The sequence below is a fragment of the Polyodon spathula genome, chromosome 12 (assembly GCF_017654505.1).
Source record: "Polyodon spathula isolate WHYD16114869_AA chromosome 12, ASM1765450v1, whole genome shotgun sequence".
Lineage (NCBI taxonomy): Eukaryota > Metazoa > Chordata > Actinopteri > Acipenseriformes > Polyodontidae > Polyodon > Polyodon spathula.
Window position 1 is genome coordinate 31463775 of NC_054545.1, and position 20788 is coordinate 31484562.

General features: G+C 37.9%; 2 protein-coding genes across 3 annotated transcripts in view; both read right to left on the reverse strand.

Annotated features, from left to right (window-relative positions):
* Nucleotides 1-15286, reverse strand: part of LOC121323963 (disintegrin and metalloproteinase domain-containing protein 19-like) — a 29360-nt gene extending 14074 nt beyond the window's left edge. For both annotated transcript variants that reach the window (XM_041265313.1, XM_041265314.1), the window contains exons 1-5: nt 14975-15286; nt 13956-14071; nt 13064-13134; nt 720-798; nt 55-131 (exon numbers count right to left, since the gene is read on the reverse strand). In XM_041265313.1, the coding sequence (XP_041121247.1) occupies nt 55-131; nt 720-798; nt 13064-13134; nt 13956-14071; nt 14975-15098 (467 nt within the window). In that variant the 5' untranslated portion in view covers nt 15099-15286. The remainder of the gene's footprint in view (nt 1-54; nt 132-719; nt 799-13063; nt 13135-13955; nt 14072-14974) is intronic.
* Nucleotides 15287-16596: 1310 nt separating this feature from the next.
* Nucleotides 16597-20787, reverse strand: LOC121324867 (transcription factor SOX-30-like). The gene is made up of 5 exons (XM_041267075.1): nt 19768-20787; nt 19171-19410; nt 18238-18420; nt 17504-18005; nt 16597-16978 (listed from the first exon to the last, which is right to left on the reverse strand). Exons 1-5 carry the CDS (start codon nt 20543-20545, stop codon nt 16597-16599), a joined length of 2085 nt encoding a protein of 694 aa, XP_041123009.1. The 5' UTR covers nt 20546-20787.
* Between the last annotated feature and the right edge of the window lies 1 nt (nt 20788).

Here is a 20788-nt window from a genome sequence, read left to right on the forward strand (position 1 = left end):
ATAACAGCAAGAGCTCATAAAAACCAACAGATACTGGGCTTAAATTAACCTTACCGTAAGCCCTTGCAGGTGCTCATTGCCACGCTGGAGTGCTCCATTCCCCTCACACTGCCGTGGTAAAAACAATGCTCCTGTAAAAAACAGAGGGTATTGCCATATAGGGGCTGTTAAAGCACGGCTTGATTCACATGTGGTGTTGCACAGTGAGCATTTTTATGAATGCAAGTTACAAAAAGTTGGAAGATCTATTTTTACTAAGCCCCTTAGTGAATGCTTTGTTGCCCCTTTCAATGTTAAACTTTCTAGATGATCCCAAATTAGCTTATCAACCATTTCTGGCCAAGAAGTCATGGATATTCAGGAGGTAAAATAAGCACAGTAGAGAAATCTGGGGAAACAAAAAAGGGTGCCACTGAACACAACAAACAAGTTGTGATCGCAGCCCTAGAATGCAAGGTGTCAACCAACCTGTCCTATTGTCCATCATCTACGGATTTGAATGCACTGGTCCCAGTATAAAGTATGAGTGCTTCCTGCTTGGAATTCCCAACCACCTCTTTAACAAGTGTCAGCAGCAGTAACAACAATACAGTGAATATGTAAACTACAGAGTAAGAAAGCAGGTTTCAGAGTAAAAACATCCATAAATAGTTTAGACAATATTTATGAACCACTTTGCCAGGAAACAGAACCACAGAATTAAGTGTATAAATACTTACTGTGTTTTGTGGGGAGGATGTTTGTGGTATTCCATTGGGGCTATATCGAGTCTCTGTATAAGCAGGTGCAAAAAGCTGCCTAAAAGAGAAAGAGAAAAAAATGATGACTGCTTTATTTAGAAAGACATAAGGGGAGTAGAGGGACACATAATGGCATGTGTTTGAAGAAAAAAAAAAAGCAAATATATTAAATGATTACTTTTCACAAGTTTTTACAAAGGAAGATACTGACAACATGCCCCACATGTCATCCAGTTCCTATCCAGTTTTAAATAACTTTAGCATAACTGAGTCAGAAGTGTTAAAGGGACTAGGAGCTCTTAAAATAAACAAATCCCCTGGGCCGGATGAGGTCCTCCCAGTAGTACTCAAAGAAATGAAAGAAGTAATTTACAAACCGCTAACCAAGATCATGCAGCAGTCTCTTGACACAGGGGTGGTACCGACAGACTGGAAAATTGAAAACGTAATACCGATCCACAAAAAGGGAAACAAAACTGAACCAGGTAACTACAGACCAGTAAGCCTGACTTCTATTATATGCAAACTTATGGAAACTATAATAAGATCCAAAATGGAAAACTACCTATATGGTAACAGGGTCCTGGGAGACAGTCAACATGGTTTTAGGAAAGGGAGATCGTGTCTAACTAACTTGCTTGATTTTTTTGAGGATGCAACATCGATAATGGATAATTGCAAAGCATATGACATGGTTTATTTAGATTTCCAGAAAGCTTCTGACAAAGTCCCGCACAAAAGATTAATTCTCAAACTGAACGCAGTTGGGATTCAAGGAAACACATGTACATGGATTAGGGAGTGGTTAACATGTAGAAAACAGAAAGTACTTATTAGAGGAAAAACCTCAGAATGGAGTGTGGTAACCAGCGGTGTACCACAGGGATCAGTATTAGGTCCTCTGCTATTCCTAATCTACATTAATGACTTAGATTCTGGTATAGTAAGCAAACTTGTTAAATTTGCAGACGACACAAAAATAGGAGGAGTGGCAAACACTGTTGCAGCAGCAAAGGTCATTCAAAATGATCTAGACAAGATTCAGAACTGGGCAGACACATGGCAAATGACATTTAATAGAGAAAAGTGTAAGGTACTGCACGCAGGAATAAAAATGTACATTACAAATATCATATGGGAGATACTGAAATTGGAGAAGGAATCTATGAAAAAGACCTAGGAGTTTTTGTTGACTCAGAAATGTCTTCATCTAGACAATGTGGGGAAGCTATAAAAAAGGCTAACAAGATGCTCGGATACATTGTGAAAAGTGTTGAATTTAAATCAAGGGAAGTAATGTTAAAACTGTACAATGCACTAGTAAGACCTCATCTTGAATATTTTGTGCAGTTCTGGTCACCTCGCTATAAAAAAGATATTGCTGCTCTAGAAAGAGTGCAAAGAAGAGCGACCAGAATTATTATATAAATTATATAAAAGAATTGAATCTGTTCAGTCTTGAACAAAGGAGACTACGTGGTGACCTAATTCAAGCATTCAAAATTCTAAAAGGTATTGACAGTGTCGACCCAAGGGACTTTTTCAGCCTGAAAAAAGAAACAAGGACCAGGGGTCACAAATGGAGATTAGACAAAGGGGCATTTAGAACAGAAAATAGGAGGCACTTTTTTACACAGAGAATTGATAGTAATGTTGTTGAAGCTGACACCCTGGGATCCTTCAAGAAGCTGCTTGATGAGATTTTGGGATCAATAAGCTACTAACAACCAAACGAGCAAGATGGGCCGAATGGCCTCCTCTCGTTTGTAAACTTTCTTATGTTCTTATGTTCTTATGTTCGACATCATAAAACTATTAGCAGCACGTGGAAAACTAATGTAGGGTACATCTCGTATAAATACTTACAGAGATACATTAAAGATGCAGATAAAATACAAGCCTTATGGCATTTTCTCCATGACTGTGCACTACAAAGTGTTTAGACATTGTGAGTCACTCGTCAGACTTAAACCTTAGATCTATAACAACCCTTATAAAAGTTTACTGTAGTAAAGTAGCAAAGTGTAATACAGCATAGTGAGATTATGGTAAACCATAGGTAAGCATAGTAAAGCCAGATAGGTTTGGTAAAGCATATTACAAAACAGTAAACCATGGTAAACAATTGTAAATGCATAGAATAACCATGGGCAAGGTGTGTTTCTGATGGAAATACAATGTATCTGTATAACATGAACCTCTGTCCTTTTTAATAGACATTTGTCTTCTTCGCTATTTTGTATGTGGACCCCATTTTTTTAACTGAAGGCATCTTGAATCTCTCTTTCCTAGAAGCCAATCGCTTTCTATGCAGGAGATCACATTCCCTCTAATGACCTAGCAGCAATCAAACAATGAAACGCACAGCACAGTAAGTATCTTGATAGAAATAAGCTGCAGTCTAAACATAACATCCTGCTCAGGTACATTTTCTGCACATCTTTTGTTAAACTGTACATGGCTTTTGCTTTGTTTTGAAAATCAATATAAGCAATTGATCATACAAAGAAAATCCTGGCCACACTTGCTTTGGTGATCATTAACCCCATTAAAGTGTGAGACTGCTGTGCCCTGCTCTTCCCAGAAAGTTAACTCTGGCTCTGCCACAGACCAGGTAAACTAGACAATACCCCATCTTTGACATGCTTTATCCAATTGAATTTGCTCCTTTTTATTTTGTGGCTGGAAGGACTGCGCAGAGAGTATAATTCCAGTGCAGCCTCATAAAGAGACCCAAGCAATGAAACATTGTGCACTGCTAGGGTTAATGGCACACAGCACTCCGTGCCATGTAGTTAGAGCTTGCTAGCATTTTTTTTCTAATGGGTTTTAACTGCATAAAATATTTATGGCGATACTACTCTGGGAGAGCTTTTACAGTCCTCAGAAGTATGGATCCTTAGCTGTGTGCCGAAGACTTCCATTTTGTTGCGAGTGTCTGTATACAACAGTGGTCCTCAAAGTTGTGCCAGCTGGAAGGGTTCATGATGGCAATACTATGAAAGTCCATACAATCTACTGCCCTGTGCTCTTAATCTATGCTATTCTGCCATTTCAAAAATCTGCATTTTAATTAATTAAATTAATTAAATTAATTTTTTTATACATTTTGGTACTGTATTTAAAGGTCAAGAGAGAAAAATTAATGCCTTCGACCTTATGAGAAAAGCATAAATGTGGCCAATGTGAGGACTACTGGTATATAGTATATGGAACAAGGGTTATGTTACACTGAAAATAGGATAGCAGTTCATGTTTTATATAGCCTTCTTTCAAAGCCTGGAAGTTTGACATGATTGATATGGTACATGTTCACCATGAGTATCCACATAACCATGCTCACCAGATCACTCCACAGCTTATGCTCTTTTTCAAACTGTAACAGTGGAACAACAATGTATTCCCCCCCCCCCCCCCCCCCCCCCCCGTAGTGATGACACAGCCCATAAGAACCATAACGGAATTAGACACAGGCCTGCCAGCTCTCAAAGGTATTGAGGGAGGCTCAATTTTTTCTGACTGCAAAGTGCTTAATACAACTCAATGTAAGTTTAATAATAAAGGCCTCCCATGCACCTGAATGGTGACTGTAACTGCCAGGCTTTCTCCGATTGTGTACAAAAACTCTTCGGTGATACGTTTATGGATCCACAAATCTAACTGGAGTCCTTAGTCTTTTAAAGAAAGTCGCTGTTTTGGTGTCCAGTGTTTAATAAATAGCCCTTAAGATGAACGGCAGTCTGGCATCACATACCAACTTCAGAACTGCAATAAAAATGATTCTCTGTTTCTTCAGTTTAACATATAGCTTTTAGTCTGAAAAGCATCATGTTTCTGTATATCATTTCTGAATGTTGTGTTCTGAAATTCAAAGAGGTATTGCTTAGTGTAGTAACATTATATTGTGATAACATCAATAATGGCTCCCTTTTGTTACGGTACTTTTTGATCCAAAGGAGGTGTCATACGAGAATGATGTGTGTCTGGATCTCAATACAACACCTGGCATTGCTAGAGATGTTTGAAGCTGAAGTCAGCTGTAACAATGTTATCAGTTAATGTTAAGGCTGTCTGTTTTTACCAGCAGCTTCCCCAGCAGTAAAGTATTTAACCAGGCAGGCTGTTTCATCCTCTTTAACCCCAGGGGCTGTGTTAAGCCAATCTGAGATCACTGCCAAACAAAGGAGAATGCCTGTCTGCCACAACAATCTCCTGGCACTATTAAAGACCCTGTCCAGCTAGTGACGTGCAGTGTCATCAAAATCTGGTCCCTGATTGCGGAACCTGTGAGGATGTGCCTAGGCAGCCTCAATCCATGTTAGATACGCCACTCGGATTTAGAAGAGGAATGTGATTTGTACTAAAGTAGCTGAGTTTAAGCCTCATCATGTATTAATTTAAACTTTCCACACTGGGAAATTTGAAACATCTTGTTTATAAAGTCAACCCAGGGGGCAGCAGGCAAGCAATCTATTTTAGAAAAGTAGATCTAATTAACAACTTTACCAGGACTCAATGGTAAAAAGAAAAACTAAAAGAAAACAGGCACTCAACTCAACACACTTCTCCTTTTAGATTCATAAAAAGATTTAAAAATGCCTCCAATTTCATTTGTGAAATGTTATAAAAGCATTGCACAGATGAATCTGCAGACTGTGCATCACACTCTTACAGAAACTGCCCTAGGATAACAATACATAGGTTTGGGAAATAATATTTTGAGTGAGGTTATCTTTCCAATACTTCTAGATGGTTCAGCAGTTATCATTTGGTAGACAGGTCTGAAGTGTAGATAGAGTTCAACAGTATCAGACCTTGTTCTGTTTTCTTTATTTCCAGATCATTTGAGAAGTCATCAATTAGTAGCATGTGTGAAAATTTACAAAAATACTACTTTTACATAGTACTGTACCATTGTGATGGGGAAACTATTCTGTTTTATGTAGGAAACATTACAAGATTCTCTCATCCTTCAGTGTCAGAGGCTCATTAAGTTGACAAAGACACTACAGGCAGGTGGCACAGTTCATAGAGAATATGCATTACAGCATTCTACTCATATTGCCAACCTTGACTACTGACTTTTCTACATCTGTGACGAGGATTTAAAGAGGTTTGGTTTCGGCTCTGCAGTGCAAACTGAGGGAGCATGTTGTTATTCTCCCCTTGGGCAATCCTGCAATTAGAAAAGGAAAGCAGCCAATCACAACGCATACACACTGTCACTGGAGAAAAAGAATGAAGCTAGAGACAAGGGTTCAGTTAAGCAGGAGAGTTATCCTAATGGTGTTAGTCACAGTATCCTTGGTTTCTCTGCTCTCGTCTCCCTTGAGGCAGTTTCCTGAAAAGCAAGACACCAGGTTCAGTAACAGTCAGAATCTGAGTTCTGTGCAAAAGTTTTAGGCAGGTGTGAAAAAATGCTGTAAAGTAAGAATGCTTTCAAAAATAGACATGTTAATAGATTATATTTATCAATTAGCAAAATGCAAAGTGAGTGAACAGAAGAAAAATCTACATCAAATCAATATTTGGTGTGACCACCCTTTGCCTTCAAAACAGCATCAATTCTTCTAGGTACACTTGGACACAGTTTTTGAAGGAACTTGGCAGGTAGGTTGGCCCAAACATCTTGGAGAACTAAGCACAGTTCTTCTGTGGATTTAGGCATCCTCAGTTGCTTCTCTCTCTTCATGTAATCCCAGACAGACTCGATGATGTTGAGATCAGGGCTCTGTGGGGGCCATACCATCACTTCCAGGACTTATTGTTCTTCTTTAAGCTGAAGATAGTTCTTAATGACTTTCGCTGTATGTTTGGGGTCGTTGTTATGCTGCAGAATATATTTGGGGTCAATCAGATGCCTCCCCCTGATGGTATTGCATGATGGATAAGTATCTTCCTGTACTTCTCAACAGGTTAATTCTGACCAAATCCCCAACTCCATTTGCAGAAATGCAGCCCCAAACTGGCAAGGAACCTCCACCATGCTTCACTGTTGCCTGCAGACACTCATTCGTGTACCGCTCTCCAGCCCTTCAGTGAACAAACTGCCTTCTGCTACAGCCAAATATTTCAAATTTTGACTCATCAGGCCAGAGCACCTGCTGCCATTTTTCTGCACCCCAGTTCCTGTGTTTTTGTGCATAGTTGAGTGGCTTGGCCTTGTTTCCACGTCGGAGGTATGGCTTTTTGGCCGCAAGTCTTCCATGAAGGCCACTTCTGACCAGACTTCTCCGGACAGTAGATGGGTGTACCAGCGTCCCACTGTTTTCTGCCAATTCTGAGCTGATGGCACTGCTGGACATCTTCCGATTGCGAAGGGAAGTAAGCATGATTTGTCTTTCATCTGCTGCAGTAAGTTTCCTTGGCCGATCACTGCGTCTACGGTCCTCAACGTTGCCCGTTTCTTTGTGCTTCTTCAAAAGAGCTTGGACAGCACATCTGGAAACCCCTGTCTGCCTTGAAATTTCTGCCTGGAAGAGACCTTCCTGATGCAGTATAACTACCTTGTGTCTAGTTGCTGTGCTCAGTCTTGCCATGGTGTATGACTTTTGACAGTAAACTGTCTTCAGCAACCTCACCTTGTTAGCTGAGTTTGGCTGTTCCTCACCCAGTTTTATTCCTCCTACACAGCTGTTTCTGTTTCAGTTAATGACTGTGTTTCAACCTACATATTGAATTGATGATCATTAGCACCTGTTTGGTATAATTGTTTAATCATACACCTGACTACATGCCTACAAAATCCCGGACTTTGTGCAAATGTACCTAGAAGAACTGATGCTGTTTTGAAGCCAAAGGGTGGTCACACCAAATATGGATTTGATTTAGATTTTTCTTCTGTTCACTCACTTTGCATTTTGTTAATTGATAAATATAATCTACTAACATGTCTATTTTTGAAAGCAATCTTACTTTACAACATTTTTTCACACCTGCTTAAAACTTTTGCACAGTACTGTGTGTATATATATATCTATATATATATATATATATATATATATATATATATTATAGCTATATATAGATATATATATATATCCCCGCTACCCAGAGAAATGAGGGTCGGGGAATAGGGGAAAAAGCATGAGCACTTATGCATGAGTATGTAACATTTTAACTCAAATATGTAACTCACAAGTCTAAAACTGAAATTAGACAGTATTCACCTGTGACAAATGCCCGCCCCATGTGTATTTTCTGTTATATGTTGCGTCTTCGGTGGGTGGAGAATGGGATTGGAGATGGAGGTAATAGTGATAAATTGTAAGAGTTAAAATATCTGCTCACCCTGTTTTGTGTAGTGTTAGTCAGTTTTTGTTTGTCTATTTATTTTGGCGAATGTGCTGTGTCCTGTGTCTTGTTTTTCTTTGCAACCTTTTATTTTCTGCTTGTATAAATGATTAAATGCTGAGCGAGACCATTCGTGCAGCTCCACCAAACTACACCTCTCTCTTTGTTGTTTATTTCCTGGCTCTGGTTTGATGCCACCCACTCTGGCTGTCTTTGTGACATCACCAAACAGAACTTCAGTCACAATAACTTTTACAGGGGCTCAGGTGGTAAATCTGTTCAGCTACAGGAACAGCAAGCATTCTCATCAGATGATTAGAATCATATACTCTTAGGAAACACAACTCCCAAGGAGGTCTGAACTTTCAAACATGCAATTAGCTTTCAGAAATCCCTACATGCACTTTATTTAAATATTATTTCTGGCTATAAGAAGTGGTAGTAGGCAAGTCTTTGGAATACTGAAGTGGCGGTACAGCACACTGGCAAGTACCGGCCCATTTCAAGAACTGCATGTAATGAAAGTTTAATATCAAACCAAGTGCACTAGAGCTAAGGATTACTATCTATAGACAAGGCATTTCACACTTTCTTTAATACGGTTGCTTGTTCTGGGGCACACAAGAGGGGACAAACTGAGATAAATGCCAGTCTATACATTTTATCCCTTTTCCTTTCCATTGTATCTTAATGTGTCTATAGATTAAAAGATGCAAGTCAAACACCTGCTGAGGTTTCGAAGCAAGGATGGCAAATCTCTCAATGAAGAAATCAATACTGGGCGTACTTGCAAAATAAGATTATATGAACCACTAGGCAGGCAAGACAGCTAGCTTTTGATTATATTTCATCCAATTAGGAGTGAGTCAGACCATGACCTGACCTCAATGGTGAATACACACCCTAGAGAGCTATTTAACTTCAAAGCTAGTAAAGTAGTAAAGGACCAAACCGGTCTTCTGGTTTCAATGCTTCCAATGAAGTGCTTCTGCTGAGATTAAACAGATGACCAATATACAGTATATGTCCCTGTGACAGCTTACTTCCCCATCCACATTTTCCATGTATTCCTCACCTGTTAAATATCCTATTATTTGTATTCTGTATCCATCTCTGTTGTTTTCTTCTTAGATTACAGTATTATTTGTCAAGCTCACTACTTATTCAAAAGTTGTTTCTCAAAACATTCAAGGCCAATATGCTTCCCCACCTTACCTCACAACCAGCCTTGCTTTAACAAGCAATTTTTGTTGGTATAGTTCATAAGAACAGCAAATAATGAGAAAGACCAACTTAAAAAACCATACAGAGCACAAATAATGAGAGTATTAAACAGGCAAGAAAATAAATATTAGAAAAATGTAGATTAATTCATATAGATTTTAGAAAAAACTGACAGACAAGATCAAAATCTGTTTACTTAGGTTAGTACTGCCAAATGATACGATAGTTACTTCTGCTTTTTTTCACTATCATACTTACATGCAATACTTTGTATACCACATTTTGGAAAGCTGCGGTATCATTTATCAGTTAGATATACTAGGGTTTGTTCACACACTGGCTTTGATTTAAAATGCAGGATTTGATTCGTAAATGTCTGGCTGTTCTGAAACAGAGGACCAGTTTAGTGAATGTGACACAAAGCAAAGGGAGCTAATGTATGGAGGTCAGTGGTTCACATTCTGTTAGAGTATTGAATTACTTAACATTTACAGGGAAGTGATGCATCATAATGCATGCGCAAGCCCATTTCCAAATCAGTTTTGTTCTTGTACCACTTTTAATGAAAGCAAATTCTTGTAAACTGGGTTTCAAAAGTACCATGAAACCACTTACATACAGTATGCACAGTAGCACTTAGGGGTCAATATAGGAGGCTGTGTGGTCCAGTGGTTAAAGAAACAGTCTTGTAATCAGAAAAGACACAGAAAATGTATCAGTTTGCTGCTATTTCATTTTGGAAGAAATGTCTATTGGTAGCACATTGGGATAATACTGTACCCCCTGGACCCAAAACTAAGCTGGTGCTTAATTGCTTAATCTATTAAGTTTGACCTTACTGAGTCAGCAAGAGCCCTTGATTTAAACTGATTAATCTGTAGTCGCCCCAGGCCATTTTCATTAGGATGAAAGCACCGGGAAAGGGGAGATCTATTATCAGAGTCTGCATATGAATGTGTGGAGCACTGGAAAGATGGCTAATGTACAGATGTCTTTGAATCTGCATTTCTGATCTAATAAAGATCTCAAAGAGATCAGAATAAATGTACTGTGCTGATGAATGACATCACTGTCCAAAATAAGGCAGCTGTTATTATTTTACCAGCAACCGCAGGAAAATGAAGAACTGCTCACAGCAGAAATCTCATAAAGTACGAAGATACAGGGCCTCTGTCTCACACCAATTCATCAAGAAATTAAACTTACTACATGCATTTAACCCCTCCTCCAGTGTGACCCAGATATAAACCAACTGGATTATTCAAGTCTGGCATGATTTGCAATTCAAGAAACAAGACTTAATGAAGTATGTTGTACATATTTAACAGGTAGATGTTTTTTTTTTTAACACCCAAAATGAAAGATAAAATGATTTGACACAGTAGGAATGGCACAGAAAATGGTTCACAACACTGCTTTACTACATGTAATATCTTTTGGAGTGGCTGGGGTTAATGCAGCTACATAAATATTTGAACAGTATAATCATACCAGTTCAACGGTATTTAGAATGCTCCCGCTGTAAAAGAAGCAGGTTTCAAGCACGCAAATGCTCCCCACTACCAAAAACGAATTCATAAATGCACAGGGTTTAAAATATCGAAGGAACAACAAAATAGAGCATGTTGACCCACAGGTAAAATAATCCTTGGGTTACAGACAAAACTCCTATGCTGTTAGAAACCCTGAAAAATATGACTATTTTAATATCAATTAAAAACAAGAGCCTTAAAAGAGATGTGTTTGATTTATCCAACACAATGCTTTACACTGCTGTGTTTTCCTGTGCACTTTCACATTGACTTCAATGTGATCACCTTTAAGGATGTTAGAAATGCAGGTACTGACCCCTGCACTCCACGCTGTTCGCTGAGATACTCAGACACCAGCCTTCTTGTTGTTCTTGTGGCTAGACAAGCAACATTGCTTGTCTGTCTAACGCACTCCTACTACTTTTTAGAATGTTCTACCCAAGAGATCTATCAAGCAGACGTTGTCATTACTGTTTTCTTTAGCTTTTAATTGATCGTGAACATGCTCTGCAGAAGACATGACCCTGCTATTTGATGGACAATGCCTTTTCCAATGACATATAAAAGATGCTGTTAGGGTTTGGGTTAGTGTTAGGCACATAAACAAAGCTGTGATGAATTGCTGCTAAAGGGGGGGGGTATTTGCCTGAAATCCTTTTTTTGCATTGGATTCTGGGCCAAGCCAACAGTAGTTTTCAAGTGGCTGAGTGCTAAGAATGCAGGCCCTACCTTACCATACTCCTGAAAAAGAGGACAAAGAGACAGAGCTTATTTTGAAACCATCAGATTGTTTGAGATGTAATTCCGTTAAAATTTACAAAAAAAAGGAAAAAGCAAGTAGAGCACAAAAGGACCAACAAATGTGTCTATTTAATGAATCACAAATCTCATTCCCTCTCATGAGAGACATGTCAGTAACTTCCACAGACACACTGAGAAGTGGACACATATGATTCACCAACAAGCTCCAACCTCCTCTGAAGCCCATAAAGACACACAATTAGGCGGTTGTTCCGGTGAGGCTGATGCTCATACATCAATGGATGGGACTACAACTATCATGCCATTTTAAGAACTTGAAAGAGCTTTTCAAAATCCAATATACCTGGATAAAACATACATTCATTTGTAATACAAATCACATGAAACAGATTATTTGTATGTGCCAGTTTTGCTTGTGTTATTCTGTTTGTTTGTTTTTTAATCTAGGAATAATATAGAGAACTTACAAATTACATATAGTTATGTTTTGCAACTTTATATTGAGGACAGGATGCCACCCACAGGAAATGAACAGCAAAGACAATGCTTGCTGCAATGTTGGCTTTCATAAGACTTACAAAGAACTTTACCTTACAAATGTATTGTAAAACAGGATGCCTGGGGTAAAAAAACAAACCAAAAAAACTGATAGGCAGTTTCCTATCCCATCCTCAATCTAAAATTCTCAGTAGTTGTCATATAAACCCATAGAGAATTGCAGATCATTAGGTAACTGCTAACACCCATTTAGAAGGCAGAGTATGACACTTTAATTCAGGGGTCACAATTTATTCAGAGAATCATTTAAAGGTCTGTAAAACTCAACATGCATTTTAATTTCACAGCTTGTCCAAGGAAGCGCCAGTCTATGGGGAGCAGTGATGGCTGATATTCATTGTCATTTGAACTGGATATGAGGAAAGCCAATCCCATTCTGTTATGACAATGTATAGACAGGGGTAATAGAAGCCTGAGGCTGCTGACCTTTTTACAAACTTTGACTTTTTTTAAAGAAGTACTATAATGCATTATTTCATCCTAAATTACACAGAGTAAGTCCACAATAGCACAAAATAAATAAATAAATAAATAAAATTGTCACTAAAATGCTACTAAATGATCTTAATGTAGTTGGAGTGCATAACATGTATGTATTGAAAAAGAAATACAATGAGATGCACAGTATAATGCTGGCTCTCACAAGCTGTAATTATAGGGGGAAGCTCCAGCAGGAAGACAACTGTAATGACATCACACTGTACATCAATCTGCACCTTACAATTCTGTCGATATCCCTTCCCACTGGCCTTTTCAGACACTGCCATCCGGGAGACATCAAAGCATTAACTCATGGCTCAGACCTCCTCATGTTCAGTGCCAAAAAATCAGTCCAATTGCTTTGCTTTCATATATGATTCCATGAGATTCCTGTATCACAATTAACAAAGGGACTATCTTGCAAGCCTAACACATAAACAATGGAAAACGCTGTTATATAAAGATTTTACTTACTCGTTCCTTTCGATCTGTAAAATCAGATCTTTTCCTTGGGCAGTTACTTTGATCTCTGCTGCAGAAGGATACTAATTTAAAAAAAAAAAGAAAAAAATACAATCTGGTTTAAGATGAAATTAAAATCTGTCCATTCCTGTTGAAATGTCTCAAAAATCATTTTAGAAGATTTTGTTTCAAATATGAAAATATGGTGGTGGATACCTTATATTTAACTTTTGTTTGGGGGACATTTAAATATCTAAAAACATTGATTATCCGAACCCTGCTTATCCAAACGCTGCTATTATGCAAATACTGCTATTATGCAAATACTGCTATTATGCAAATACTGCTATTCTCTGAACAGCCCCTTGTTAACCTGTCTGATTGTATGTTGTGCTCTTCTGCCCTGTTTGCAAAAAAAAAAGTGCCATTTAGCACTGATTTGCTGGAATTTACACAACAGTGCAGGCTATATAATTACAGGTAAAGGGGTGAGTTATATATTTTTAGGAGGTTTCTTGATTGGGAAAGTCATGTAAAAATGTCACTGTCATAATTCGATCACCAGAACAATTGAATTCTCCAAACACCAGCTGTTCCCAATTAGTTTGAGTAATAGCAGTGTTGCTGTACGTGTTCCTGAAGCAAAGCAGCAGTGAGGAAGACTTGTTTCTCCACAAAGTCTATTAAAAGTATATAACTGCTTTATATAAATGCTTCTCATTGGTTTTGATAACAAGGTTGATTCTCCTTTTCCACTGAGGGCAAACTGACCACATTTTACATCAATTCTAGAGAAGGCAATTTTCCTGTGATTTGCCCGCAGTGAAAGAAAGCAGCCCACAGACTCTACAAAGGAGTCCTACCTTATGTGTCTGACAATAAAAGTCAATTGAAATGAACAAACCTTATTTGTTAAGACTGATCTCCTTAAGCGTGCAGGAGTCAACCACTGAGGGATGATGGTTTCATATTGCGCTATATGGTCTAGCTTGTGTGTCTGATGGTCCAGCCATCCACTATCTACAAACAGAAATACAGAAACAGAGTTAAGGTTATGAGTAATGATGGACTAAAAAGCTGCCCAAAATGAAAGTGTGAGTTCCACACTGTAAAAGAGAATAGCTGAGTCCTAACTGCTATTCCAGGTGATTACATTTTTAGAAATCTGCTATACAGCTGGCATTTAGATCATTATAACACAACTTTGTTGAAAAGTGCATTAGTATTGTATGATAGATGCAAAGGAGGGCTAGTCAATCGATTTAATTAATTTAGAACCTAGCTTCAAACAATTTAGAACTTAGTTATAACAATGCTGTAGACTGGAAGGGCCAACCCTATGCCAGCCTTAATGCAGCTGATATTTAGAGCCACTAACATAAGTTGAAAAGACTCGGGACTTTAAAATAACAGATTCGCTTTTTAGTGAACACATGGTCCAACATTTTACAGGTATTGCTGTAAGCTCTCAGGTGCTCATTAGAGATGGCCCTAAAAGTGCCCATCCAAGCAAAATATAATCACAACAAGTAATAACGAAAAGATGATTTCATTATGCCTTGTGACTACTTTCACTACTTTCTGTGGAGGGATGGAGATAACTGTCTCTGCTTAATGACATTTTACAAGCCTACCATCTTCAAGTGAGTGCCTCACAGATTTTAATGAATTACAGTTTCAACTGATCTGACTGTATGTGACAGTACATAAAAAATGAAAAACTTGCTTTATTTGGCACAGAATTGGGTGGTTCCATGGATATACTATAATTACAAAACAAACATATTTTGAAGGGTCATTTTTAGCTTTTGGTTGGCAATGAAAATATAAAGACAACATGTGTATGGTATATAAATGTCTCAACAAACCAAAAAGAAAACAGTAGAGTTGTGCCTTTTGAACGGTAAATAAAAGTTTACTCACCTCTAATTGTGGCATACCCAGCTCCAGCATGAATCCAATCGGTGATAGAAATGAAATATATAAAATATTGCAATTTAAACGGCAGTGTATTAAACCAACTGCTTTGTTTTGCCCTTAGATCCATTTTATAAAGTGACACTAGTTCTAAAATAAACAATTACAGTACTGCATATGAATTACAAAAAATATATATTTTCAGCTATGTGAGCGACATGTTGCTTTAACAAAAAAAACGGTATAAAATAGCTCGGGAAAACACGAATGTCTGTGAATAAATTTACAGTATTAAGATCTACCTCCTGCAGCCGTTTAGCTGAAGCTGCACAATTGTGCATCCTACTGTTCTCTCTAGTTTTTTATAGCACCTCCCCCTTCTGACGATCAGAGCAAGAATATTATGGCCAACGTAATACTGACTGGGGGAGTATCTCAGCATCTCGAGAGACTAAAAATCGAGTTATATATTGTAATGGCCCGGGGATTACTCTATTAAATAGAAAAATTAACACACTTTTTAAATACAAGGATCAGTTATTGAGGATGTTATATTTTAACATTATTGTAGTCATCTTATCATGTTCTACACATACATTTATATATTTTTTGCAACTTGTCTTCTTCAAGATAGTTTAGTATAAAATAACTTTAAAGTATTTCCACTATACGTCCAAGATGTAATAGCTGAATTTACTGCCATCATGCCAATCTCAAGTTACTGTAATCATGTGCTTTACATATTTAGTTAAGGGCAGTCTGACTGGAAAATAGTCTTTTTTTTCAGAACTTCAGCATCTTCCTGGTAGAACACAAACACAGCCAGCACCCCCTTTCAACCAGTATATTGTAACTTTTACTGTATAAAAGATTCACATGTAAAATGGGCTTGTAGTTACCATCCCCACAGTATTGTATATCAGTGAGTTTGATCACCAACAATAGCTGCTGATGTGCGATTAAACAAAGCAAGTCACATAGTTCTCAGTAACACACACACTCTTTGAAGCTCGTTTATTAAACCTAATATATTGTTGAGTAAAAGGGTAAGGCAAGTACAAAAAAGGGGTTCTAAAAATGTGTACAAAAATATACCGAGCAACTAAAAAAAAAAAAAAAAACATATTTGTAAGAAAATAAGCAACAAATTCCTAAACAATGTGATGGTGTAACAAAAATAATACATACAGTTCATTTAGTAACAAAATGTTTAATATCACTTTTGAAAAGGTATGTATTAAAACTAAATCACCATTTAGAACTTTTTAAAAATACATATATATATATATATATATATATATATATATATATATATATATATATATATATATATATATATATATATCTGATACCAGATTATCAGTATCCACCTTGTTAAAGCTCCTAAAATAGATTTGGTTATATGATTTTAATGAATATGATATACAGTATTTACAATGGCTTTGGGTTAGAATTGGTGGGGAGCAACAACATGAAAGGGAGCTTTGAAAAGAGTGAATCTGATACATGTAAAATAAACAAAAAGTTTCATTCTTGTTCATTAAAACAACAGATTTTATTAATTTGCAGTAAAGCTATAGTCAATTTAGTTAATTTGTTTGTTTGTTTTTACTTCTTATTATTTTGCTTTATAAATTTCTCATAACTCTGTCTTCCTCCTCCTCCTCCTCCTCGTCAGTGTCAATCACATTGACTCTCTGCAGGCGAGTTGGAGCCATTACAGGCGCTGTGAAGACGTTCTCCAGGGCGCCCACATCCAGCAGCGGCACCTTCAGATACTCCTCTGCTGCGTGGCTGCCTTGGAAAGCCTGCTCATTCATGCCCTCTCTGCTATGAGACTCGTCATTGTGCAGGCCCCCATCTGCGCAGTCCCTGAACAAGTAGTCCCGGTTCAGGGCAGAAAACATAGCCTCGTGCTTCTGGTATCGGTCTTCGTAGTAACCAAGGTAGTCAGACATTGGGTTTGGATATTCGTTGTAGGCATATGGAGGACGACTATAAGGACACGGGCTGTAAAATGAAAAGGAACAAGTTTTAAGGATGCATTTTAAGATAGAAAACACTCAATATGTTGATTAAATGCAAATATAACAAGCATTTGCTTTTCTGTTTAGCATTTATGAGTTAGTAAAAATTTCCAAAAACCATTAAAATGTACCATATAAAGTGGTGTACGGATGTTACATTTATCTTATTATGCAGTTTTATGAACCATATTTTACAGGGGTACACTAATGGGGGTAATATGCTACTTTAAACAATAATATCCAAACAGAGTTCCATATACACATGTACCTCTAATGGGTGTGCAATCACTCCCATTAACCTCTATGTCAAAAGTAATGTATGCTTCAAAGGTTATGGCCAACAAGTTTTTATAAACTGCATGGCATTTTTGATTATTGTATACAGAAATAATCTGCAGTTTGCATCAAACTTCCAAGATAAGTACAACAAGTATGTGATGTACTTGCATTGATTAACTACATTTTTTGTATCTATGATTTAGTTCAAATCAAACAAATTATGTGTCACCTTGATTGGAAGTAGTGTGGTCCTGGTAGAAAATAGGGGGGAGGGAATGGAAATTGTGGTGTCGGTGCAAAGAGATTGGCTGGGTGAGTCATGCTGGGTGGGGGGTAAACATGTGAGTGGGGAAAGGGTGGTGGAGGAAGCTGTGGTCCTCTTGAACAGCTGGCTACACTGGACTGCATTTCCTTGGGTTTCAGCAGCTCAGAGGGGGTGCTGTAGCGGTACTGGGTAATGCCACTGCTCTCAAAGGTTCTGGGCATGGACTGCACTGGAGCACACTGAAATCTAGTCTCAGGGTGGCTTGGGAGTGAGGTTGGCATGGGGATACTGCGGTGCGCATCAGTCTTCACAGACATCACTGAACATGAGGCTGGCCCTGACTGACGAGCCGGCAGGTTGGCTGTTGTAACAATCATCTGGACTGGGCTGGATTGCTGATACATAGTTACCGGGAGTGACTGCTGGACAGTCCTGTTTGTGGCTTGAACAGGAGATTGACTGCTCCCTGTGAATGTGTAATAAAAAAAAAAAAAAAAAAAATACATTGAAATCAAAAAGGAACTTACAGTTGTATTATACAGGAAACTGTAAACATTGTAATACAAGTGTATATAAATATGCAAGTCCATACACCAGTCATTTTCTATGGTTTACTGTTTTTAAATATGACTAGATTTAAAGCTCTTCTGTGACTTATTGATTCAATCAGTTCTACTCTATCACACTTCTACACTCACCTGCAGCTGGAGAGCAGCAGCTACCTGTCTGTATATTAGGGATCACTACAGAATAGGTGGTGGGTCGCATGACTGGAGCTGGAGTTGTACTGAGGACACTTTGGGAAGCACCTGACATTAGAGATGATGAAATGCCTAGTGGGTAACGCTTTCTCTTTCCAGGCCTTGGCTGATATACCCAACCTATCAAAATTATTCATGGCAACAATTAAAGTCTTCTGTAACTTTAAACACTGAATTGTACATTCCGAGGTAAAACTTTAACTACTTTTAAGTTTCAGTGCAGCAAGTTTATATTATATTAGGCCTTTTTATTGCATTACAATGCTTTATAAATTTATCTTGCACTGCAATTTAGCTAGGCTAACCACCAACAATGTGATTTTATAGTTTCTCAGATAAAGTGTGGGTTGATATTTGGCCGTGCCAACATTGAATATAGTTAAATGCTTTTCTCCAGTTTATCCTTTTTTTTTTTTTTTTTTTTTTTTTTTTTAGTGCCCCCTGGTGGCCAAATTTAGCAATGACCTTTATCAGATTGCCAATAGTCTTAGACTTTGTGAAACAGCCTCACTGGTAATAATAATAATAATAATAATAATAATATTGTAAATAACATTGTATAGCTATGTGATCAGACATAATTGTAGTCTTTTTCAGCCAGATTCAAATTGTGAGAAAGATGCTACATGCTGTCTAGCTCCTATCATAAAACCCTCTAAATGCATAGTTGTATTTGAAACCATGTTCTAGTAGTTAATTAGTTTCCAATGTCTGTTCCACAAAATAATATAGATATTATAAAATGCCTTACAAATTATTGTATATATTCAGAAATGCTAGTTTCTGTTTTCAGCGTTACACTGAAAAAGTGAAGTGTCCAGCTTCTCATTGCAGTATGTGAGAATCTTGGTGACCTGTGCATGCTCTTACCAGGAAATTCTTCTCTGTGCTTTTCTTTAATCTTCTGAGCTGCATCATAATAAGGTTTCTTTTGTTCCTCGGAGAGCTTGTTCCATTCTATCCCAAGCTGCACACTTACATCTGCGTTGTTAGCAGCTGGGTTAGCCTTAGCAAGTGCTGGTCTATGGATTCTGGCCCAGACCATAAAAGCATTCATTGGACGTTTAATGTGCCCATTTCGGTCTTTACTCTGGGCTGTTTCAAATGCTCCTAATTAAAAGAAAAACGTTTACTGGATTGCCTTAGACACATTTATTTTCTCACTTGCTTTAATTTAACGGCCGACCAAGTCTTCCTGTTAACTTGCAAAATGAATTATTCACAGTGAAAGTGAATTAGTACAATACATTAGGTTATTAGTACATCTAATTATTATAATATAAAACATTTCCATGGCACCTGAACAAATAACAGTTAATTTCTCAGCTTTACGAACACACAAGATAAGCGTTAGCAGACCAACTTAACAATGTTTATGTTGCGCATAGGCTGGTTTTATATATTACCCTTTTGTTAATAGAGTATAAAACATTTTCGGTGTGTGCATTAACAGTTAAACGGTTTTACCTGGATCTGATGGTGGGACAGTGAGTGGCACGTCTTTAGTCTCAACTTTTACAGACGGCTCGACCATTGGCTGTAACTTGATATCAAACGGCACTTGTGTTAACCTGATTGCTTCAGGCGCAGCTGTTGGACCGTGAATATGGAAGTTTGTTTCTGGTGTAACATGGTGAAGAGTTATTGGGACACCTTGATTCTGAGCGCTAGGTCTGCTGGATTGTTGCAAAGGTATCACCTCTTTTTGCTGAGACTGTGTTACAGTGAAAGTAGTAATACAATGCACCGGTCTATTTTCCTCTTGTCTAACACCTGTATTTCCCGTGCTGTCGCCCTGTTCGGTAAAAAACATCCGGACGCTGTTCCCACTGTTTTCTTCAGCTGACCCATGGATGGTGTCTAGTTTACCTGCTTTATTATCTTTCTCGTTCGATAATAAGACAACTGCTCTTCTTTCACCCATTTCGTTTAAACTCTCGGCTTTTAAAACAATTTTCACGTCAGTGTGTCTTTTAGTATCCGCAATTGTTTCATTCTTTAGATCTCCAAGACGTATTTTCATAATTTTCGATTCCAGTAGTTGCTGCTTTTCATTGCCCAGTGATGACTTGTTATCGTTTTTAGACATATATTCTGTTTGTAAAACGTTACCGGATTTGTTGGTGATGCTTTCGCTGGTCCCTGACCTGTTTTGAATCGCCTCGTTTTTAACATCATTTTGATTCCCATCCGTTTTTTTCGGAAACGTTTCTGCGGTGAGGCTCTGTCTATGGCGCCTATCCATTGTTGGTAATGCGCAGATTATGATAGCGTTGAATTGAGTTTATTGTGATCTCAATACCATGTGTTAGCTTTGTTTCGGTTGATAACAAACAACTTCAGAACTTCCCGTTTCAAACTGACAACCTTAGGCGCGGGAAGCTTTATATAAATAACATCTTAACAACCACGTGCAATTGTGTCATAATAGAAACCGTGACAACCAAAACGTGATAAAGGTACATCATCACAAACACCAGTACCATGA

What these genes read in the sequence shown, in the direction of transcription:
- LOC121324867 (XM_041267075.1), bottom strand. Translation starts at nt 20,545, where the DNA reads ATGGATAGGCGCCATAGACAGAGCCTCACCGCAGAAACGTTTCCGAAA. An exon ending in TGTCCCACCATCAGATCCAG is followed by an intron (nt 19,411 to 19,767) that starts GTAAAACCGTTT and finishes TCTTTTAATTAG; the next exon opens with GAGCATTTGAAACAGCCCAG. An exon ending in CTGCTGCTCTCCAGCTGCAG is followed by an intron (nt 18,006 to 18,237) that starts GTGAGTGTAGAA and finishes ACACATTCACAG; the next exon opens with GGAGCAGTCAATCTCCTGTT.